This window comes from Pholcus phalangioides, unplaced genomic scaffold (genome assembly GCF_987345545.1).
Source record: "Pholcus phalangioides strain wild (caught in Gottingen) unplaced genomic scaffold, Ppha-v1.0 ptg000039l_1, whole genome shotgun sequence".
NCBI classification, from domain to species: domain Eukaryota; kingdom Metazoa; phylum Arthropoda; class Arachnida; order Araneae; family Pholcidae; genus Pholcus; species Pholcus phalangioides.
In genome coordinates, this window is record NW_028301625.1 from 17,814,528 (window position 1) to 17,840,410 (window position 25,883).

The 25,883-nt window shown below is 33.3% G+C and overlaps 1 protein-coding gene across 7 annotated transcripts in view; it reads right to left on the reverse strand.

Annotated features, from left to right (window-relative positions):
- Positions 1–25,883, reverse strand: part of LOC149065639 (uncharacterized) — a 232,941-nt gene that overhangs the window by 188,962 nt on the left and 18,096 nt on the right. For all 7 annotated transcript variants that reach the window (XM_089253544.1, XM_089253545.1, XM_089253542.1 and 4 more), the window contains 2 exons: positions 18,062–18,129; positions 6,879–7,001 (listed from right to left, as the gene is read on the reverse strand). In XM_089253544.1, the coding sequence (XP_089109670.1) occupies positions 6,879–7,001; positions 18,062–18,129 (191 nt within the window). The remainder of the gene's footprint in view (positions 1–6,878; positions 7,002–18,061; positions 18,130–25,883) is intronic.

Sequence of the window (25,883 nt, forward strand, 5' to 3'; positions counted from 1 at the left end):
CAATAACCTGGGTCTCCGGTAAATTAGAGCGGAGTGGCATCTCTGCCTCAGTATCATGAACCTCACTAAAACATAGTTACGGAACAGAATAAATGTAAAAAATATAACAGTATTTCTGTTCCTGTTAATGGCCCCAGCAGCCAGCAATTGAATTTCAATAATGCTTTTAAATTGTAGACAACAAAAAAATCTCTGCAAATTCTGAACTACTAAAATATTTTTTTTACTTTAATTTGCATTTTATATTAAACAATTTTTATTTATACATGATTTGCATTTTGATTTATATTTTCATCTTGAACTTTATATAAGTTGTTTTGGAATCCGCATTTTATGGCGAATCAATTTGGCTAAGGTTCTCTCTCATTTGGCTACAACTTTTTCCATCTGATTAGCCAAATTGCTACAATTGATAAAAAGTCAGGGCAAACTTTGTACAGGGTGAATAAGTATCATGGCGTATGGCATTTGACTGGCAAACCATTGATCCTAGAGGCATTCTTCCAGTTGGAAAAAGTATCCAAATAACGTGTAGTACTCAGATATGTCATTCATGTTGCAAGGGGTTGTATAGTTATTAAAATAAAATAATTAACTTTTCATACGGACACTCTGTGCTCAAAAACCTAATTAGAAAGCTGTTGCCCTATCTCTCCCAATGCCAACAAAAAAATTCCCCTTTTTTAAGTGTAATATTCAGTGAGATATTCAAATTTGAAAAACAAAGGAAAGTTGGGAAAAAACAGCATTAAATGTGGGTAAAATGTTTTTTTTCTCATTTAATACTCTTCTTTCCCAACTTTCCTGTTTTTGAATTTGAATATGTCAGTGAATATTGCACTTGGAAACTTGAATTTTTTTTGTTAGCATCATCAGGAGAGACAGAGAAACAACTTTCTAATTGGGTTTTTTGGGCACACGAGGATGGTATAAAAAGTTATTTTTTATGCTTATAACTACACAACTTCTTACAACATGAATGACATATCTAAGTGCTACACATTATTTGGATACTTTCTCTAATTTGAAGAATGCTTCTAGAGTCAATGGCTCGCCAGTAAAATGTCATACGCTTTGTTACCTATGCACCCTGTATAACATATTGTTTTTAGAAAAAAGAAACATTTTTTTATTTAACACTAGAATAACAGAAGCAACCATTTTGAACACAAAGCTACTTTGACATGTTATTATATGTGGCTGCATTGATTACACCTAAACAGTTAATTTTCAAGGAAATGCTGAAAAATCCTTATTGCAAAAATGTGCCAAAGAAAATAAATGCTTGCTGTTTGTAAGAAGTTTTGATAAAGGGAAATAAATTATGATTTTTTTTAAATTGAAGTCAACATAGCTATTTTCTGTCATTCTAGGTGGTTCAAAATTCCCGTTGTTGCACAGTTAACAAAACAACAAATATTAATGATATATATCAGACCTTGATTTAACAGCTTCAATGATTGAAAGATAAAAACAAAATGGTCTATACAGACTTTTATTAAAATCTACTGAGTTTGTTATGATTATAAAGATTTAGCAATTGATTTCCCTATTTAACAAATTAATTTCAACTTTTTGCTTCTTAACCTCTTGCTATACCACACACAAAAACAAGGCAAATCTACTACTTTAGAGGTGTTCATTATTAGAAAAAAAACCTAGAACAAGGGCAAGGTATCTCGGCCTAGAGTAGATGGAAGAAATACATTTGAGCTTCCTTTGTTCTTTCCCTAATCAAGATACATTACTGATAACTCTATAAATTTTAATTGGTTTTTATTTTCTCTACCTCAGTATTATTTTTTTTTTCTCCCTTGCTACAGTTTAATGAGTAAAAATCTAGTATCACATATATGGAGAAGGGTGTCTGGTGCGGGGAAGAAAAGAAGCCAACTACACACATCTTTTTTCCCTTTACTTGTTAAATTTCAGCCGGTTTGAGAGAATCATCGCTAGAACTTCAAGTATATATCATTCAAATTTGTTGCCAAAAGCCTGTACTTAATTCATAAAGTGTTAAAAAAAATTCCTGTAACAAGCACTAATTTAGCTGTTTTTTTCTTTCAAATTGGTTCATGTTTATTTATGAAAAAAAGATGAAGAACTTACAGTAATAAGAATGATGGGTGAATTGCCCAGAAAAGTAACCAATTATACTTATAAGAAAACATCTGATATATTGAGTTATTGTTCAAGAAGTTTTTAATCACTACTCTACTTGTTGAACCCTCAAACTAAGCAAAAGAAAATAGACAAAATGGTCCACATACACCTCCAAATATCGTGAAAAATGATACAATTTCTGCTTTGGCAGAATCATTAATTGCAATCTAATACATTTGTATTATTTGGCAATATATCAATGATTCCCTCCTCAATCAAAATCAGACAAATTTTGTAGATAGGATTCAGTAAAAAGTAGGAAAACTAGGGAAAAACTAAAAAGTAGGACAAAAGTAGGCCATTTTACCAAAAAAGTAGGAAAAGTAGGACAAGTGGGAGCCCTGAAATAATTTTTTGTGAAAAGAGCGAAATTTATGTTTGCTAAAGTTTAGACACAATAAAGAATTTTTGCGACTGGTCATCGAAACATGAAAATTTGCCATTAATGTTGTAGCCGCTGTTCAGCATTTATGTTCTCCACACAATAGTATCAGTTATTTGAGCTGCAGCGAGCAGTTCTGAAAAAGTAAATAGGATATAGAAGTTGAAATTGGAAGGGAAAACTGTTTTGGAAATTTCAGTTCTATCACAGCGTTCCAAAATGTCTATTTACCAAATATTATCTAGAGGTGGTATATATAGGGCTGAACACTAATCAGGAAGGCCACGTGTTGAAGTTTAAAGAGATGACAGCAGAATCTAAAGACTGGCATCTACGCAAAGGTTGACTGCGCTGAAATTTAAAAGCTCATCTAAGCTCTCAATGTGAATGGATACGATTCGTACACGTACAGACATGGCAACATTGGTTCAAAGCTTCTCAGTGGTGATGAGTGTTCAGGTTTGCCATGGGGGGGGGGGGTACACCCCTAGGGCAACATAATCATAGTACAATAAAAGATAATCACTCAAAAATTCAATTTAAAAAAAAATTGAAAGTTCATTAAATACAGCACCTCATTGGCACTGGAACCTAGAAGGCTCAGAAGACATGAGCCCCCCCCCCCCAACCACCCGAAGCAACTTTCAGAGGTCGCAGAGTCCCTCAGTAATTCATGAATATTCAATACAATCGCAACCTGCATACGCCTTTTGGGCCGTATATACGGACATCTAGCAACCCTAGACCCCCCTTCCCATTTTCCTTGTATCAGAGTTCCTACGATGATGCATTCTTTCTGACACAAGTTCCGTGAGCTCGACCATGCACTATGCAAATCAAAGGTGCATTAAGAGTAAACTTTCAAGCAGCTTTGATGCAAATGAAGCCGGGTCCGGACTGGCCATGCTGAACCACTCGATAATCTGTTTTTAGACCACAACGTGAGTGGTTTTGACGAAAAACAGGGTTTTGCACGTTTGGGTTTGAGTAGAGTGGCGGGTTTACATGCGGCTTTAAAGGTTTCCTTCCACGCACAGATAAAACAGATCAGATCCAAGTTTGTCTTCTCTTGAACTCTCTCACATGCTTATTCATTGTTACGGTAAAGATCGATGCAATTAAAAAAATAATAAGTGAAACACCACAAGGAAAATTAAAAGACCCAATTTTTTAAACCAATTTTCATAGCATTGAGAGAGTGTCTCCTGTATAGCTCTGTTCATTGCAACCATCTGTAGAAACTACGGACAATCTGTAGCAGTTGGCAACTCTGCATATACGAGAAACAGGTAGGTTAGTATTACATTGGGCTCACAAGTGTGCGCCATATGAAGAAATGGAACCTAGATGGATCAGATAGATGAGGGTAATATTTACACGATTTGCACAAGGAACCACAGACTAATTGTAGTCACAGACAAGGTGGTGGTTTACTGATGGTTTCGGTTGCATTATGCTGCAGTGTGGCCAGGTATCAATGACCTCTCTTAGAAGTGATCAAAATAACTCAGCATTACATACAGATACTAGAACGTGATCTATTATCTGGTCTTCATGGAGTTTCAGCACTATAATACAGGCAGGTTGTAGTCATAGGCAGATTGTGCATACATCACAGGTCATGAAAAAGCCTAGTTTAATGAGCAAAATATTGAAGTTTTTGACACAGCACGTGACTCGATCTCAAACCTATTGAGAACTTTTGCTGTATATTGTAGAGGGGTTTATGAAAATAATGAATAGTATTCATCTGTAAAAGACCTTGGAGCTTCTATTGACAGTTTTTGGCATAATTTTGAGCTGCAGATAATACAAGAATTTCTTTCATGGAAACCTGCATTAACTTGCTTATTAATGAAAAAAATGCTTATTAAACATCTGACAAGATTTTCGATTTATTTATTTAGCTGAAAATTTGACTTTGTCTAAACTTTTGAGTCAATTGCTTAAATGCTATTTTTATTTATTCTGTCATCATGGTGTCTATAAAGTGCATAGTCTAATTTTATTACTTCAAAAATAAGGACATGTTCACCCTAATAAGTGATAATTAATTTATGATTTGGCAATTACTAGTTTCCAGATACTATGTGATCTCAACTAGTGTCTAAACTTTTGTGATGCATTGTATATCACTGGCTAGCACATGGTAAATGCAGAACTTAGAAAATTTGAACCTGGTTAATTCAAATTTTCAATAATTTAAACTTTTACGCAAACACTTTTTGAGTTTTTTTATCCAAGAGTTGTTAAAATTTCTTTTTCAATTCAATTTATTTTTTTTAATATTTTGGATGATTCGGAGTTGGCAGGATTTTAGCATGAGCAAACGTAGACAGTTGAGGAAAATCCACAAGCAGTGAGACATTGTATCTCTCCACCAATTTTTTAGATCTTCATTATCCAGGGCTATGGGCTGCTGAAAAATTTGTTAAACAGTAAATGTTTAAAAAATTTTTGGCATTTCTGAATTTAGGAATACAATAGGTGACATTTTTTTCCCGACCTTAGTTTCTGGCTCGAAAAGCCATGTTAACATTCTGTCCACTGAGCAATGTGTAAGGAATTGTTGGGCCAGTCCTAAAGATAACTCCAGGTGTTTTATGACAACTTGTAAGAAAAAGAAAATAGCACTTGTTTTTTGGAAACTGTACCCTTTGTATGTCTTACAAAATATAAGAATTTTATTTCCTTTTCCTGTTTGATTTATTGTTTAGTAACTCAGTTCGAAAAAATTTCTAGTTTTAATGATTGAAAACCAGCAAAACCATATGATATAAATTTTTTAAAAAATTATCTGTGCTGAATTGATCTACCAAAAGGGTGTGGTATGACTAATGAGTAGAGACCAGAAGTTTAGGCACTAAAAATTCTTAAAATAGGCACTGAAAAAGGCATTTATAATTGATATAAAAACGAAAAATAAGTGAAAATGGAGATAATAAGGGTCCGAAAAATGAATAAAATAACTAAATTTATTCCATCTGTTTCTTTATTAGTTTATAACAACTACATTATTATGGAAGAGTAGATCAACTTTGTTGATCCTAACAAAGTTGATACTATCATGTCAAAAAGAAGTTATCATTTATTGTGATCCTTTAAGCTTAGGTCAGAGGTGCTTTTATTCAACTAGACATCTAATTGGCTTACATGCAAAATAATGGTAGCTAAAATTAAAGAACAATAATTAGTGAATAATTACAATAATTATGTTTTAAATTGGAATCCGTTCGTACAATATCAATGTGAATTTGATGGTATGTTAATTTCTATCTGAAAACTATGCACAACAGAGATGAAAAGTATTTGTCTCTTTTATGCCTGACAATACCAAGCCTTGTCAGATGTTTATCTCTCATGCATTAACTCCCATTTGCATTTAAATAGGCCTGAGTAGTTACATTTGAGCAAATGTAAGCAATAAAAATAAATAAATAAGCTTATTGGTTGCATTCAGTGCTTTCTCATAAGAATTGATACTAATTATTCAAATTTTTTTACCAATTTCCTTGTGGTTCACGAAAACTAAAATATCAATTTTACTGAATATAGCTTCTAAGATTGAAGGACAAACATAAAACAATGTCAAAATAGGCATTTACGGTACCAAAAGTTAAAAAAAAAAGCATTTTTACAAAAAAATTTAAACATAAAAAAAAAGAATTTATTGCATTTTGCTTGAACTTCTGGGCTCTACTAATGAGCAATTTCAAAAACGACTGTCTGTATGGAAAGAATTCAAAATGAAAATTTGTAAACTTGGTTTTTTTTGATAATTTAATGCCTATATTTCAACATTGTTTAGCCTGAATGTATCAAAATTGTTTACCATTTCATATGAATTGTGTTGTTCAACCTCTGGAAACAGATTTATTCAGAGTAGTTTCTTCTAACAAATTCTAATGAAAATAGATTTCCCCATTACCACAAAAATGGTTAGCAAAATGTGAAAAACAAGTTTCGCAACTGATGATATCAGTAATGTATCCATAAATCTGGTTTCAGCATCATCAAGAAATTCTACAGTGATGCCGATTCCAGAATGGTGGAATAACGTAGCAGCTAAGATCAATTATCAATCCTATAAATTTTTGAAATGTAATGTATAAGTCCTTGACAACTGCAAAATAGGCTATCCTGGGTACATGCATGTGCCCTACTAATTTAATGAGTTATCAAAATTTACTTGTATATACGCTTTTATACAATGTTTAGGCTATAACAGGGGAATGGGGGAGGAGTAAATAATGTCCCATGATACCCACCCATGATGTAACTGAGTTCCAGTGTGTTTGAAGGAAAAAACAACTAAACATACAAAAAATCTTACCAACAAATATGTTGTATCACGGCTTTCATCTTTTAAAATATCAAGTGCTGATATTCCAACATTGATATATGTTCCACCAACTTCTTTCTTATTCACTAAATTTACAAAAGCAATTTCTCCAAACTGAAAATAAAAGAAATTAAAAATTAACATAATAATTTAATGGAATAATAATTCATATAATTTAAACAATGGAAAATTTTACTTTGTTTTTGGTCATCTTATTAACCCTTAACCTGCTCCAATCACTTTTAGATGATGGCCTACTGAATCATCCCCTGATGATTTTAATTGCTTCCTTGAGATGAAATAACATAATGAAATTTATTTTCTTAAAATGACATATAGATGCTATACTATTCTCTGGCAGGTTTGCTTGTACTGTAGTCTTCCCTTTTTCATTTTATTTGATCTATGCAATGTCCATCTATCTTTCAAAAAAGAAAACTGAATTCCAAACTAAAATAAGCTGAAATGAAACAACTGTGGCTGAAATAAAACCACTTGTGCAGTGGAAGAAGCATATCTCCAACTATCTTTGCATAATTGAACGACCGGCATAATTGAACCCAAAATTGCAAAAGAACCATGGCTACACATGTTTCGGAACTATATGAAGTTCCGAAACATGTATAGCAGAACAAAGTAGCAGAAACAAAGAAAAATAATGAAAAAATATACTCCTTATAACGTGAGTTACTCTGTTGTAGACAAAAGTCAAATTCAAAATGAACAGGCAACAAAAGAGCAGAGGAGGACAGAAAAAGAAAAATGGTGGAGCCAATCGCAAACGAGATTGAGATAGTGATGCTGATGGAGAAGAATAATTATTGTATAAACTGTTGCCAGATTTTTGAGAAGGGTGGTGTGCTAGTTAGGTCGTTGACCAACTGGTGTGTCTTTTTGTTGATGTGGAATGATTCGAAGAAATCCAAGTCAGAGGGTGAGGGGCATTTTTGAATGATTTTGGCAGAAGAGAAGTCAAATTTATGGTCAAAGGATCAGCAGTGTTGGTCTATGGATGAGCGGTTAAAGTCTTGGTTGGTTACCTATCTTCTATGCTCATTTAAACGGTATATTCATAGCCCAACACTGCTGATCCTTTGACCATAAATTTGACTTGACTTCTACCAAAAATCATTAAAAAATGCCCCTCACCGTCTGACTTGGACTTCTTCGAATCATTCCACATCAACAAAAACACAAACCAGTTGGTCAACGACCTAACTAGCACACCACCCTTCTCAAAAATCTGGCAACAGTTTCTACAATAATTATTATTCTCCATCAGCATCACTATCACGTTCTCATTTGTGATTGGCTACACCATTTTTCTTTTTCCGTCGTCCTCTGCTCTCTTGTTTACGGTTCATTTTGAATTCGACTCTTTTGTCTACAACAGCAAGTAACTCCCGCTATAAAGAGTATATTTTTTCGGTATTTTTCTTTGTTTCTGCTACTGATAAAGGAACTTCATATAGTTCCCAAACGCGTATAGTCATGGCTCTTTTGCAATTTTGGGTTCAACTACGTTAGTCGTTCAATTGTATTATATAACCCACACAAAAGGTAATTCATTTCTATTTTTGCACAGTTGAATTATCAAACGATGGAAACATAAACATAGCAGAGAGAAACTATGGAATTCATCAAAAACATGAAGAAATTTATCATGATCATAAAAAGTTTCGATACGCAGCAGAGTAGATATGTCACTCTCCCCTATTAATACAAGGTATAGACAACTGAATAATGTAAAGATGAATTTCAAATAGAAAATTCAACTGTTTTAGAACAGTCAATATAACCGCAAGTGACATTGACACTGGAGTTGTATGCTCCGATATTTAACAACTGTTCATTGTGCTTTCGGCGACAATACCCTGGTATTGAACTTCCTACTGCTCAAGCCATTGCCAATAAAATTCAAACAGGATGAGTTAAAGTTTGTTGATTCGGTTAAATACCTCAGAGTTTTAATTGATGAGCATCTTTCATGGTCTAACCATATACTACAAGTCAGCAAATCATTAAACTCCTTTATATACATATTTTCAAAAGCAAGACATTTTTTACCCTTTTTGTAATACGCATGTTATATTTTTCACTATTTTTCTCTAAATTAACTTATTGCTTGGAAGTATGATCATCTGCTACTCAAACATCTCTACAACCCCTGATTATTTCCCCAAATAAAATATTGAGGATGATCATTTTTAATGAGCACACAGCTCCTCTTTTTAAACTTTGGTAAATTCTTCTGTTAGATAGCTAGGTAAAATATTGATTATCTATAATAATGTATGACTCACTACATAAACCAACATATATTCCCTCTTTTCCTATCCCTGCACACGGATATCCAATGAGATTATCCTCCAGAAACTGTATCCCGACCTCTACAGCGAGAACAAATTTCAAGAAAAATACAGTTTTCTTCCGGGGTATTTACATTTGGAATTATCTGCCATTGAATGTTTGAAATAAATCCTTAGCATTGTTCGAAATGACTATTTAACCATCTTCTGGATGAAAATCCCTTGGAATGAACAGTGTGCGTGCTTGTCTGTAACATATGTACAAAAGCACTTGTTGTTATCACTGATAAGAGGTTTTCTTTTCCTTCAACCTCCCCTCCTCTCGCCAAAATACTATTTGTTTTTTTTTTCAACACCTGTTCTCCATAACCAAACTGCTATAGTGACATACCAGATTAATCGGCATAGTGTCTTCCATTCATGTCCTTATCAGTACCCCTACTTTATGCATAGCTTTTTATCTTTCCCCCACATCAAGTCTTGTGAAGTGACTCACTTGGTCCTTCTTAAAAAATTATTCTTTTTGCTGACTCGTACTTCTGAACTAATTATACAACCAATTATGAACTTTTCACAAAAACTCAGTTGGAGCTCCTTTGATAGTGAAAGCAACTTTCCTTCTGTTTCATTAACTGTGGTTAGTAAAGTACCGCAATAGCAATGTCACATTAACAAATTAATGAATGTGAAGACAATAAATGAAATTTAAGCAAATATTATGAAATGAAAAATTAATTTAACCTGAGAGAGAGATAATTTTCTATATCACATAATAAATAATTTGACAGGTAAATTTAAATGGAAACAATAACTCGATTTGGTTATGTAGATAGTTAATATCAAGTGTGGATTCTATTTATTTTAATTTTTATCTAGCTTTTTCTCTCCCTTCTATATTATTAAAAATTTGTCATTGATTTAAAGTGAAAAAAACCGTAGCATGAAATTCTTTTATATCAGCTTTTGGTTGCCATAATTCATTTTTTAATTTAATAAATAAATATATTTACACCTATTTGGTGGATATACTTCGTTCTTTTTATCTTTCTTTGAGGCCAAAAGAAATATGTCGTCATAGGGTTGAGAGCATTTTACTAGCTTTTAGCTACTGCTCTCTTCCCTGTCCCAGCTTTCTTCATCAATATTATGAACTTTCTACCGTGTCAATTCAAACATTTTTTTCTTTCTCTTTGCATTTTTTTTCAAATATTGTAAAATATGTAATTTAATTGTAAACTCTAATTTGCATAGTATTGTCATAATTGACTGGGGACAAATAAATTATGTTATGTTACAGACTCGCATTTGACAAAGCTTAGAACACAAAACGATTTCTGCCGTGCAGCCATCTTAACAAATACTGAAGTGGCAGCCGAAGGAAGCACATTAGCACTACCCGTCAGCAACTGCATAAAACTCGAGATTTCCCTCTTTCTATACTATACATTATTGCTCCTTCTACCTATACATTATTCGATCAAAACAGATTAAAAGTTGAATAGTTACGATTTTTTTAAATCAGATGATTCTTTTTGAAAAACATCCTGTAGAATATTAGCAAAGGCATTTAATTTTAAATATTTTAATTTCCATTGATAAGCCTACAGGTGGCAGTGAAAACATTTGCTATGTTGGAAGACAAACAACACAACTTTAAATTCAGATCCATTTTTTTAACCCTTTATTTCCAACATTGCAAAAAGTAGCATAAGAAGAAAATTGTAATATAAATGTAATTATAAATGTAACAATAATAATAATAATAATAATAAACAGTTATATCATGTAAATTATTTGGTAAGTAATTTTAGTTCTAATTAAAGACAAAAAACCAAAAAAGCAATGTTTTTGAAATAATTAGTTCAAAACAAATTATCTAACTTGCTACTTTAAAGTACTGTCAGGATATAAAGGGTTAAATGTCTAAACATGTTTTGAACTTCAAAATGAATAAAGACGTACAGCAAAGTCATTATCAATGGATTATCAGCTATGGTGGTAATGTAGACAGAGAGACAGATTTATATGTATTTGCTGGGTTAATTTTCTATAAGCGTGGTCATCGCCAACCTGGCAACTTTTTTTTCTCGCCAACCCATTGCCGTTTGGTGGTCGATTCAAAATAGCCAACAAGGTGAAAATGCAATTTATTTCATAAAACAATAAATGAATGATCGAAATATGATAATTAATGCGGAAAGGAAAACAAAAATTATATAAAAACAACTATTTAAGAAATATACGGTTAATTATATAATGTTAAAAAGTACGGAAAACATGTGCAAAAAATTGAAAAAATGCGGATGAATGAATGCTAAAAATTGTTATTTGTAGGATATTAATGTAGCCTTTACATTTAACATTCTTGTTGAGGCAAATCCATAGTCATCCGAATTTCTATTTTTTTTTGGTCCAAGTTGACGAACATATTTTTGGTACATACAGGACACAATGCCATACCACTTTTGGTTGTTACACCGACATCACTCAGGATTTGTATTGTAGTTTTATCAGATTCTAGGATCCATCCACGAAAAAATAGAAAAATTTACTAGAAGAGGATGCATCGTGAGACACACGGGTGGAGGATACGAGAGACAGATAAGAATGATACAAAAGAGATAAAGGGTTGCCAAAAGTAGCAAAGATGATTCAGTGGTCAGGGTTGTCAAATTTGACGAGGAAAAACGCTGCCGCGATGACCACACTTATGGAAAATTAATCCTTTGCTGCTTGCTGGCTATTAAAGTTTTGCTGCTCTTCACATATTATAATTTAATTTTTTTGAACACTAGTTACTTAATCCCTTTACGATTATGGACGAGATATATCTGACTGTAGAAAAAAATTCAAGCTTTGCCTCTCTCCCTTCCTTTGGGACTTTTTGCGATTGGTAACAATGTAAAAGAAAATTGTCTTTTTTCTTCTTTTCCTATACCTCAGCATTATCTTTTTATCTTTTCTCCCTTGTTATGGTTAGATGATTAAAAAAAAGATGTAGTATAAGATACATAGGGAAAAGGACTGCTAAGAGAGGAAAAAATAACACGAAAAACCAGTTTTCTCATCTTTTTTTCCTTTATTTTAATATTTAAATAATGATACCACTTTTATTGATATATCTTTGCGAGTTCAACTGCATGTCATCCAAATTTTTTGCCAAAAGCTTGTACATAAAGGAGTAAAATTTGTGGCCACTTCTGAACTTGCTCTCCCTAGGGCCATCTTAAGATCCTCATGGGCTCCCAGACAGAGTGATCTTTCTGAGGCCTCCACCTGGCAAGACATGTTCACTTTGCAAAATTTAAACCAGATCTTAATTTGAGGAAGTACTGCCTCCCCAATGTAAATACGCTACTGAACGTAGAATGGCCTCCACAATCATAAGACCTTACCCTTCCTGTCCAGGCTTCTTTCTTTGTGGATATCTATAACAGCAGGTTTATCAGACTGATGCGACTACTGTGCAGGGTATGTAAAGTTACAGTAGAGGCCTGTTCCCACGTCATACCTGAAATGCACATTAATGTACAAAGAGAAGTTTTGTCTCATGTACAAATATGCATTGTGGGTGATGGTAGTCACATCGAGTATGTATGTTAAAAATTGCATTGACATTTGTTTGTCTGTTTTTTTTTTTTTGCTGATCTAGATTTGTTTCATCAAATCCACTGGAGCGAGTGAACTCAACCCAATAAAACTGATGCTGGCTTCTAGTCTGCAAGTTATCAAACCCATTTGCGTACCAATAAGGTGTTAAGCGAGATGACTCGCTCTAATGAATATTTTATATTTCACAATAAGATTCTCATTTCGTTCTTTTTTTTTTGTATCCTGTGTATATAATATGGCAAGTGTAAGATAGCAGATGAGATGGCATGGGGGGGGGGAGGCGCCATCAATTGCTTTTAAAACATGCTTCCATCCTAATGTGTGTACATTTTCATCTGTCTTAATGAAACCCTGAAACTTTTCTCTAACTCCCATCCATCTTGTCTGTAATCACAACAAAATTTGTTAATCGCGGCAGTATCCAATTGTCCAGGGAAAATATGTTGTAAAACTTTTGTATGTTTTTTTTCTTTTTTTTTGATTCAGAATAAAGTGTTCCAGACTGCCACAAAGCTGAAAACCTGGCAAAGTTCTGGCGTTCATTCATTCAGTCCAGTCTGTCAACTCTTCGACAACGCACAGCAAATTACGAAGACACATAAGTTTTTTAAGAATGATGCTCTTTTGAGATCGATTTCACGCACAGGGCAAAATGTATAAATTACAAGGTCAAATGTAAGGGATTTACATTTTACATGCCACTAAAATTGTTTTTGACAAATGTAGCACTTTCTTTTCAATCTCTTTGCTGAGCATTGTAAATATTGTTTGCCTCTGCATCCCCTAAAAAGACAGAAGACAACTGACTGATATTGGGTAGCATCGGAATCACAAAACCTAGAATAAGCCTATGTATCCAATTACTTTGTTAAGCAAACTATTGTTTCACCTATACACAAAATGTGTGTACAATAATTTTGAATGATGAAAGTTAATTACTGTCAAAGACCATGAAGTAGTAAATACAAAATTATTTTTTCCATCCAGACAGAAATTTTTAATATGACTACTTTACTTGTTGAACCCTCAAAATAAGCGAAAGAAAAATCAATAAATCAAATGGTTCACATATACCCTGCAAATAACCTGAAAAAGATACAATTTCTTCTTTGGCAGAACTATTAATTGCAATTAGCTTCATTTTTTTGTTATTTGCTAATATATCGATGATTCCCTCATCAATTGAAGTCAATTATACTAATTTTATTGATAGGATTTGGTAAAAAATAGGAAAAGTAGGATAAAAGTTCAAAAGTAGGATGAAACCAAAACAGTATGACAAAAGTGGGACATTTTACCAAAAAGTAAATAAAGTAGGACATGTGGGAGCCATGCCTATGCAATGGGCCATCATTGAGGAAACCCTATACATGTGGTTCATACCTCTAGATTTTTTCACACTATATTTATTGTTCACCCAATGGCAACAGAATAAATTCCCTGTTTCTAAGTGCAATATTCACTGAGATATTCGAATTTCGAAAAACAGAGCAAACTTGAGAAAAAAGAGAATTAAATGTGGGAAAACTGTTTTATGAGCATTTAATGTTTTTTTCCCAACTTGCCTCTGTTTTTTGAATTTGAATATGTCAGTGAATATTGCACTTAGAAACATGGATTGTTTATGTTTGCATTAGGGAGACAAGGCAACAACTTTCTAATTGGGTTTTGGTCACACTGGGATGGTATAAAAAATAAATTTTTCTATTTTAATAGCTATAAGTTGTGAAACAACTTGACTGGAAAGACTATTATTGAAATTATGAAAGTATGAAACTCTCTTATTTTTTGGTCACAATGGCAATTACACTTTCCAAACTTGGAGTATAATGTACATTTCACAAAATGCAAACTACACCCTCAATGGTTGGCGATAAATGCTGCAAACTTGAAAATCAAATGTCTCAGCAGATATTTAATTTAAAAATATGGAATTTTTTATAAATCACTTCTCAGAGAATGATTCATTTTTCATTAATTGGAAATTTTAGCACGTAGTGTCTACATAAAAAGTTAATTTTTATATTCTTTTATGTACACAACCTATTGGGAAATGATTTGAAAAAAAATTGTAATTAAAAGTATGTTTCTAAAGTCAATGGTTGCAGAGATATCCACTCAGCAAACAATCCCTCAGACAGCTTGTGTGTAACTTACAGAAAAATTACAAAAAAATTTCTGCGACATACACATGTTTTGAGCGAACAGACAGACAAAAAAATGAATTGAAGAATAGAGAATATTCAAATAGGGAATGTTTGAAGATTTCAGACTAAGAATAAGCATCTAATTGAGTGGTTTATTCATTAAAATGGTATCCACTAAAACAACTTTTTTTGTATATTAACACTAGAAAGACAAGTCGGGGGACTATACCTAGAAAGATGGACAGGCTGGGGCATAGGCGGAGATTGACTTGGAAGTCTGGGGGGGCACGATGATGATGATGTCAGCTCATATATACATTAGATCAGTCGACTCCACCTTTGATGCTGGGGGGTCAAGGGCAATGCCCCCCCCCCCCGTATCTCTGCCCATGGGCTGGGGTCTGTCAAAGCTATGGGGTCTGTGTGACCCCATAGCTTTTTTCAATATCTGAAATTTCAATATTTAAGAGCATGGTATAATATTTCTATGACAGAATAGAGTTACAACATCAAGAATTAGTAGGAGAAACCATTGATCTATTAAGTTATTTTTATTATTATTTAGTTTGTAAGGCATTCTGTGCAAACGACCTCTTTCGACGTGCGTCAGTATTGAGGAAACTCGAGACTGGGGATCTGTATTTTTTATATTCCAGATTTCCAGATAAGATTTCAGTGTTACTTTGCTTCCAGATTTGTGAATATGATCAATGAATGTGTGTGTTACATTTTTTTGTGGTTGGAAGCACCAGACAATGATCTTTCCAAAGGGTTTCAACCAAGCTTCTTGATTTAGATTTGAAAAAAATTTACATAATTCCAACGATGTGGAATTGGTACCTGTAAGCAGTGAGTTTCTTGTAAAATATTTTGGAATCCTTGATTTCCTATTGACGAGGAAGGTCCCACAATATTTGATAACACTTTCATCTGTAGTTTTTTCTTCACCGATTGATGGGATATTATTGAAATCTCGGATATTTATGGCATCAAGTTGACGTATGGGTGTAGGACAAGGTTTTCATTTTTAGCTTCAATGTGGTTTGTGTTTATTGTATCTAGAAGCATTTCATTTTTCATCAGCTGAGGCATTGTTGGACGTACGATTTCATTCTGATTCACACATCCATCATTGCAACAGTGTTGCTTACTTCACAAAGGTCCTTGGGCAGTTCTCATTCTCCTCTGAATTCTCATCTCATTATAACCACCACTGCTTCTAGAATTTTCTCACCCAATATATTTGCCACTATCTGAAAAGTTTTCTCTTCGATAAATCTGCATCTTTCAGTCATTTTTACAGTAATCATAAGCACATAGATATTTTTACTTTTCAGAACAAACAATTTATCAAACAGAATGACAAAAATACTTAACAAAAGCTGACACCTGCTGACTGACACCCCCCCCAGATAAGAATAGAGGTAAAAAAATCTCATAAATGGGGATTACGCCGTATTAGATGCACGAAGAGACTAATCAGAAGAATTTTGACCATACAAAAACCAATTGTGACAATATTGGTCTTACTACACAGTGAATGTATGGGAGGGTCAGTGTGACCCCCTTCCATCTTTCTAGGTATATCTGTTCATATCTTCATTGCTAAGATAATGAAAAAGCTGTGTACAATAAGAACATGATAATTCAAGAAAAGTCTAGAAATTTCTAAGATTTAGATTTATTCTTACTTGAGATATGGTAGCAGAAAGAGAGCACAGGGCCACACAGACCCCGTCCGTCTTCTTAGTGTTAATTGTATATACAGTCAACCCTCAGTATACAAACGACTTGGTTTATGATCAATTTCGTTAATGAATAACAAAAAACAATCGAACTTACAAACTTATCTTGGCTTAAAAACACACGACCTAGGAACATCAAACTAAATTCTGAGGGAAGCATATTTCAGAAGTCTATGGCCAAACTTCAGTTCTTTTTATTAAAGACATTTCACAATAATCTCTATCTACTATTTACTGATGGTAGTAATCTCTGGCACAGAATAAATAATCAGTGATTTCTGTAAATATAATTTTAATATCCTACATTGCATAGTTCTTATTGACAGAACTTGGCAGCAAGACTCACAAATCCATGAATTTGACTTGAAGGAAATTGCGGCCAGATTGTGTTGCAGGCAGAGATTTTGAGGCTTTGACAATGAGATCATACATGATACTGTGTTAAAAAAACCGGACATTGATCAGGCTCTGCCCAGGTAAGGAATCCAAGCCTGTTACCTTGTAAGTTTGGTAAACTTCTCTGGGAAGAAGTGTGGATTTGGAAATATAGAATAAAGACTAAGAGAAGTTCTCCCACAGAGGAATGCAAGTTTTCTTTCTGACATTCATCTTCACTTGGTATTCAGTCATTTGTACATAAAGTTAATGCTAGAAGACTACAGAAATGAGTTTAGCAAAAGAAAAATTGCAACAACTTCGGCTGCAGCAACAAAAGGAAGAAATGTCATCAAGGAAATCATCTTCAATTCATAAAGTGCTTGTAAAATGGAGCAATGTGCAAAGCTTCATGAAATAAAGTCATAGTATATGCATTTTGATGGAAATATTAAGCCATATTCAAAAAACAACTTTGAAATGCTGCAAAAAACAAAACATGTTGGACAGATTTTTAGCGAGACACACACCCAGTGACTCTCGAGCTAAGTTGTTCAGTGGTGCAAAGAAACAAAAAAAAACTTCAGAATAACAGTTATCACCTGATGATGTTCATTCTAGAAGATTTTTTGTTACTCACATTCACTAGCAATGCTGTACACACAGGCACAGTATTGATATGATATTCATTATTAAATTCAAGTTTCCATTTATTATTAATCTGTTTCATATTATGTTCATTTTTTAATGGTAGTATTAATGATTTCCATTGTTTTTACATTATAAATGTCAGCTTAAAGTTCTGTTATAAAAGTTCACATTAGACATCTTTGGGGTCCCAGGAATGGCTCAATCTATTTTGCATTGATTCCTATGGGAAAAATAATTTGTTTGTGAATTATCTTGTTTACAAATGAATTAAGTTCCTGAACAGTGGGTCAACTGTATATTCTCATTATAAACAATATACTGTTCATATACATTACCTCACTTCCCACTATAGCAATATCTTGCCCTTGAAGGGTTCTCCACCATCTCACAGATGTCAAGGAAGCTTTATAAATTAAAAATCAAAATATTTAATATGATGCTTACAAATTATTTCTTAAACATAAAAAGACAGTAAATTTACATTAAACCTGATATTCAAGTATTGTTAGAACAAATTTTTAAAATAATTCAATTAACATAAATCATTTTATGGGTTGAAATGCTGAGGAATAAAATGCAAACGTAAATGAGGATTTATAGCAAACTCTGCAACAAATAAGGCTGAATAGCCTTGCTTTTTTTATTTATTCACCAGGTCAATAAGATACTTTCCTAAAGTACCAAAGGATGTTTAGAGGTGCACGAGTTTGATACCTGGTTCATCACTATCAGAAAACTTTCCTGACACAGGGTACAACAGAAATGGCGACATGACCGCAGGAAAAATTGCTACCGCAGGGAGCCCCCCCATCAAGGGGTTAGTGCACAAACCTCTCAATGAGTATAAAAACAAGCCTGCCATTCGAAATTGGCAATAAATTGTAGGTCCCGGCCTAATTAGCCCTCGCGCACAGAAAATGACTGTGGTGCAATAAAAATGATCAATGAACTTTATCTTCTTGAGACCGACTTCTATCGGAGCTCTCAACAATGTATTAAGAATAGCAATTTGCTGTCCAGGTTTGTAGATCAGCTTGTAATTATACTTCTGAGTTTTCAAAAACATAGCTTGCAGTCTTTTAGGAGCTTTGTAGAGTAGCTTCTTTTTTGATTGACTCTAAAGTTTTATGATCAGAAAATAGTCACTTCCCTTCCATATACATAATAATGGAATTTTTTCCAAACTCCATGGAATTTCTTTTTCAATTTGCACATACTTCTTTTCTGCAGAACTTAATGCACGACTTGCATATGCACTAACTGCAGATTCTTGCATCAGCACAGCACCTAGATCATACTGGCTGGCATCACATTCGATCTGTATAGACTTTTTGAGTCAAAAAGTGGCAGAGTAGGTGTTTCTGTCATTAGCTTCTTCAATTTGCAGATAGCATCACTTTGGGCTTTACCCCAGTTCCATTGAACATCTTGTTTCAAGAGATTTCTCAGTGGCTCTGTGACATCAGCATAACTAGGTATGAACTTTATCCTGTAGTTGCGCATTCATAGAAATCATCATAATTCATCTACATTAGATGGTTGTTTCATCCCTACCACAGCTTTAATTTGTGCAGGATCCGGGCGAATTAAGTTAGCAGAGATATTGTGACCCATAAAAGTGATCTCATTGTACTTTTTCTCAAATTTGTGTCTATTCAGCTTCACGCACAACTGTTTTCATCAATACACAATATTGTATTTACAGGGGGGCTAAGAAGGCTATAGCCCAGGGCGGCAAATTTTGAGAACTTTTTTTTTTAATTCACGTTTCGTAAATGTATAGAAGTGCCTTGTGTCATTACTATCGTAAATAATATATAATTAATAAACCATATTGTTTTTTTCACACAGACTGTCATTGAAGTAAAAAATATATGATTGTCTAACCTTCCTATTTACAGTGTTAATCAACTCCTTCCCAAATAGTATTGTCAAAAGTAGAGGTGGGAGGGTGAGTAGGCATACAGCGAAGCAAAGCCGCACTCATTTTAGATTACTGATGGTGTCGGAAAAAAGACAAGAGTTCAGCCGACATTCCCTAGAACAGGGGTTCTTGACCCTTTCAGCTGTGACCCAAAATCAGCAACAAGATCAGCTTCACCACCCTTGTGACTGTTTTTTCAAAATTAGAAAAAAAAGTGGTGCAATACGTGCATTTATAACAGGTCTACGTGAATTTGTATGACTAATTACAAAAGCCCCATAAAACAGTATTACAAAACTACATTCCAATCTAAATGCAGGATTACCAACAAAACGGAAAAGAACTCCTCTTCATTCTACACTTTCCTGACGAAAACAAAATAAGTAAATATCAAATATAGCTACTTACTTCTGATAAGTTCATATGTTTTGTAGTTTGTGAGAGTTTTCTTTAATGATAATTTATAAACAATCGCCACAATTCAATCTTAGGTAGTTTTTTGAATCCTCTGTAATACTTGTATTCAATAAGGTGTAAGACTCATATTTTTATAAAACACATCGATAAATTGAAAAAAGTTTGAGCTAGTGCTCGTTTAAGAAATTAAAGTTAAAAAAAATATTTATTGTATTTTAGTTTCATTTTGGTTGCAAAACCGTTGGCGCAGTTGGACCAAATTGGTCCTTGCGCCAATGTGTTCAAAAATCGAATGCAAAACCACATAAAGTTGACTCACATCTTAGTCTTAATACAGAGACAACAATTAAATCATGTTTTCTCTGCAATCTTTATATTGTCCTGTCTTATTTCTTTTTCAGATGAGTAACAAACACGACAGGTGAACAGTTTATATTTTACATTTGCATTTTGAACTATTTCTGTATATCAGAGATAATTGGCACCATTGTGCCAAAAGGGAAATTTTACAAGAGAGTCATTTAAAGGGTTTTTAAAGTGAATATCTCTGTTATTTATTGAAATAGGACTATTTTTACTAAATAGGACAAACTTAGTGTCTTATACCTATGTGTATAGTGTAAAGAAAATACAGCAAATTAATAGCGTTATCTCAAATATGATGAAAATGGACATAGTGTCTTTTACATATACACAGTATTTTAATTATGTTATATTAATCCCCTTATTTCATGGAACCAGCATCGCATTGTATAGGTTCTGAAAAACGTGATTTTAGAGACTGGCGGTTCTTACACTGAGAGATGCGACGCGTATGTTCACTATCGTTTCAAAAAACACAATTTCCAAGAGATTGGCCTATTGAATCAAACGATATTCAACAGTTAATTATCAAGTAACATTTTTTAAATTGACAAACATTACTGAACATTTAGCAAGTATTTCCAAAATTAAAAATAAGCATTTAATAAATTTTATATCAGAAATGTGTGGCGGATGCAGGCCTCATGTTAAGTTCATAAACAAAATGTCATATATTGATGGTTCTTTTTTGTCCGATACAGCGACGTATACATTCATGTGGTGATTATTCCAATTACGGTATTATATTAAACTACATGTAGCGCAATAAAAAAATATACGCAATGAAATAAAAGACCACAATAAAATATATATTACATATGGCTCATTTCGTTTGTAATTTATAATAAAAAATATTGATTACCACTCAGTAGATCCCATATTAATACGTATTTAGAATCAGTTTAATATAATAAATTTGATTATTTTCAGACCTGTTGAATTGAAATTTTGGTAAATTGTGTGGAAATGTATGAACATACTAAGTTTTGGAAACCATGGTGTGTATGTGTGCATGCATTTTTAGTCACATGGCTCATTTTTGACTATCATGTAAAAATTTTTCGCAAAAATTGATTTCGGTATAACAGGAGAAACCTATAAAATATGTATTATTCTAACCTTTTAAATACTAAATTAACTTTTCAAATAGTTTTTATACATAATCTTTGTATGTATTGTTATACTTTTCATTATGTAGCTTTCAATATAAAAGTAGCATAAGGAACAGAAAAAAAATGAAAGGAACAAAAGCAGTTTAATAAGAATTTCCTTGTTTCTAAGTATTTACTGAGATATTTTAATTAGAAAATCGGACACAAAAACTAATGGGCAAAGCTTATTTTTGAATTCCGATATCTCTGTGAATATTACATTTAAAAATGTGGAAATTTCTTCATTGGCATCAGAAGAGACAGGGCAACAGCTTTTTAATTCGGTTTTTGGGCATAGGTTGTCCTATAAAAAGTAAATTTTTTATTTTATTTTAATAACTATACAATTCCTGAAGCATGAATGACGTAGCTGAAATTCCTGAATTTGCACATTTACATTCCGCAAAAATGACTAATATCTGTCTTGCTATTCCCATTTTGAAAACCGTCAGGCGATTGTGGGACACTCTGTACATTCAAGTAATGCAATCATTTAAATCACACGACTGCACAAATCACTTTCGGGCACCGTCTAGAATTTTAATCTGTCCACGAAACAATTTTGAAAAAAGTGATTTCATTATTTCAAAATACACTTTAGGACGTGCGGTTAAAGGTTGTATAAATATTACATATTGCATTATTGATTTTTTTGTTACCAGACTATAACCAAGTACACAGAAAGTATCTCTGCACCATTGACAGGTGATGAGATACTTTCATATTCGAATGTATGCACCATACATTCCAATCAAATTTATCAGCGTTTTTCACCAATGTGTAGACGCCTGCGGGCCAGAGGTTGAGCAACCCCCCCCCCCCCCGTCGTATGGCAATCATTAATGGATTGGAATAGAATATGAATACAGGACAGAAAAGTAAAATATACAGTAATGTGGTACTACTAATATACAGTAGTACCACATTTTGTGTTTTGTTTGTTTATGATTTATTAGTAATGGCATGGGGGGGGGGGGGTAAAAAGATAGACTGAAATGGGAGGGGTTATTTTAATAATGGAGGGGCGTATTTATGTTATTACAAAAACATAAATACGACCCTGTCGATACATGAACTTCAAATTTTCATCATGTTCCTGCTCGTCTGCATTACTCAGCTGGTGAAGTAATTCCTCTAAATTTGGCATTACCAAATACAGTCTTTCCAGACCATCTTCTGAATCAGGTCTTTCAACAGGTCTTTTTAACCTTTGTTGAGCTCCATGGAATTCAAACAGTATCTCAGTACCATTTGATTTCTTAACCATAAGGTTTATTCATGTATTGCTTACCCATTCTGTTGGCTCTGTAACTTTCTTTATAACACTGCCCATAACATTAACCCCATAAGTTTCTGTTGTAGCTTTTCTCTCAAAGCTAATGGCAATCTTGGAGTATTCATAATAGTGGGAACAATAGCATCATCTGTTTTGAGACTAACAGTTCCTGGCAAAGTACCTAAACCATCGGTAAACAACATCTCAAAACCATCACGTACAGATTTCACTTCATGAACTCATTGAAATTCCTGCTCTTCCATTGAAATCAAGTTCATTTGTACTGCTGAAAAATATCCAATTAATGACTGCATATAATCATTTTCAACAATCATGAATTAAACATTGAACTTCTTAGCATATTTTGGATTTATAAGATATCTACAGATATCTCTGTATACTCCTAGGGACTTTAATATACTGCAAGTCCACATCTTTAAGGTCTGATGAGAGGTGTCTACACCAATGCTCACTCGTTTTTCTTCATCATCATCCGATCATGTATTTTATGTTCCCTCGTACATTACTTAGCAAAGTGATTTTTAGACTTACATTGGACACAGACATTACTCCATGCTGGACAAAGTTCTTTCTTGAATGGATGTGTTTTCCACAGAATTTACACTATCAAGTTCCAGAATTTTTAACAGGAGTTTTTGTACCTCTTGCTGCTATCTCTTTCACTTTATGAATAATATCTGGATGAAACTCTTTACCTTTAACAGACGCATACTCTGATGCTCAGCGCATGTCAATGCACTTCTGTAAAGTCAATGACCTTTCTCCTAGTAACAGTTCTCGCAACTGCGTATCTTTCACACCTAATACGATTCTGTCATGAAGTAGTGAGTCCTTACAAGTATCACAGCAAACACAAGTTTTTATCAGCACCCTTATTGCAATAAGGAAAGTGTCAAAGTTTCATTTTCTTTTTGCTTCTTTTTGTTGAAGATGTATCTCTCATGTTTCATTTGTCTCACCAATGACGTATTCATCAAACTTACTTATGATGTGTCTACTACAGTTCTTTCATCCTCATCAGCATCAAAATGGAAACCATTGTACCGTTTGAGAGCTTCCTCACCTAGCATATGTAATAGTAACGCAACTTAATATTTATCAATTTAATCCTGTAATCTAGTCAAAATCGAATAGTTCTTCCATTTCTGTACAAATATTTTCCAGTTAGAAACGAATTCAGAGTCAAACATCAACATGCTAAGAAGACTAATCTCAATTATCGGAGGACGTGTTGTCATGCTTTCATCTGTCGTGACACTGACCGGATTTTTTTCTTTTTCTGTTGATGGAGAAACTTCTTTCAGTAAGAGAGTTGTTGCATCTTTTCAGCAAATGTTTTCTCTTTTTTTACCGCTGCCATCACGTTTTATTTTGTATCCATTTAACAAGACCATAGAGAGACATCTTTAGAGAGAGTGCACGTGCGCGCAATACTACTTTTTATTCTCCAACCATAATAGCTCTCTCGTTGCCCTACAATTACTCTCTGAGATATACACGGGTTTGACTTGACTTACTTTGAAATATGTAACAACAATATGAGCCAACTTACACCGTCAGATATGAACATAAAAACTCAAACCATCACTGACACAAAAATGGGATATAACGTGAATACAAACAGAAAGGTACGAAACAATATTTACATATTTACATAAAATACACTCTTTCACTGAACAACATCCATAAAAGCTTTTGTTAATTATGCTTTATTTTTACTTGATGGTAATTTTATCTGTTTATCGAAAAAAAATTATACTACCTCATCTTCGTCTAATTTTTAAAGTCAAAAGTAAACATTTCCATAGCTTGTTATTATAGTGAACTTTTGGTTTAATAAAAAAAATCAGTTCCTCAATAATATAAATCCTATCAATTTAAACATATATATATATATATATATATAGGAGTATTCATAAAATACTTCCTTGAGGTGTAAACTATCGCCTAAAAGATACTATTCCTCTCTCACTTTAATCAATCTTCTAAAAACATTTGTGGTTTGAATATACAAGTTGTCAATTCTTAACATTTTCAAATAGCTAATTTCTGTACCATTAAACATACAGGTGGGTGAGTCTGGATTAGATTTTGGTTTTTGTAGTGAAAGTGGGTGGTTCTGAGGAAGCTCTTGGTGTAACTCTTTGAACCATTCTTTAACACATTTCTAGCCACATGATACTTTGCATTATTGTTTTATAAGAGCCTTTCCACAGACCAGAAAAGACAATGATGGGTCATTCTCACAAACTTGGACAAAAAAATGAAAAAAAAGTTAAATAAAATGTCAACCAAAAGATACAAAAAAATTCTTAAGGACACCTGCTAATAAATGAAGTATAGTAAGCAATGAAGTTTGTTAAAAATTCATGTTCAAAAAAATAAATTTAACCATGTTAAGAGATAGGCAAATCTGACAAGGCCCTTGTTTCAGCACTTAACTTGATATTTATGCTTGATTATCGTGTCATGTTCTATCTATTCTGGTTCCTAATTTTCAATTCGGACAAGCACCAATACTCTGAACAATTTTTTTGTCAACTGCATTTTTATTGGTGTTTCTTGCTTCTTTTTTGTCACATTCATGGGGACAACAGATTTCTGATTTGTCTTTGGTTTGCTCGAGCATGAGATGTACTCTCAAAGCAAAGTTTTCATATGAAACATTACTGCAGCTTGATGTTGGAATAGAGAAATCAGATTTTTTTTATAATTTCCCAACTTATGATAAAATCTTCCTTTTGGTTACCCAATACTAGGAGAAATACATTTTTGTTTTGCAACACTGATCAAAAACTAAGCATGTTGAAAACATATGCTTTTCAGAAAGAACATGTGCCTCTAAACTGAAATACACGATAAAGTTGAAATAATTTTCAATCATGTACTTTTCACAAAAAAAAAGCCAGGAGGAGATTTAATAAAAACACCTCTCTTTTCCTGAATAAACCTAATTTGTGAATGAATTTACAATTCTAATTGATTTAAAAAGAGGTTCGAGTAAT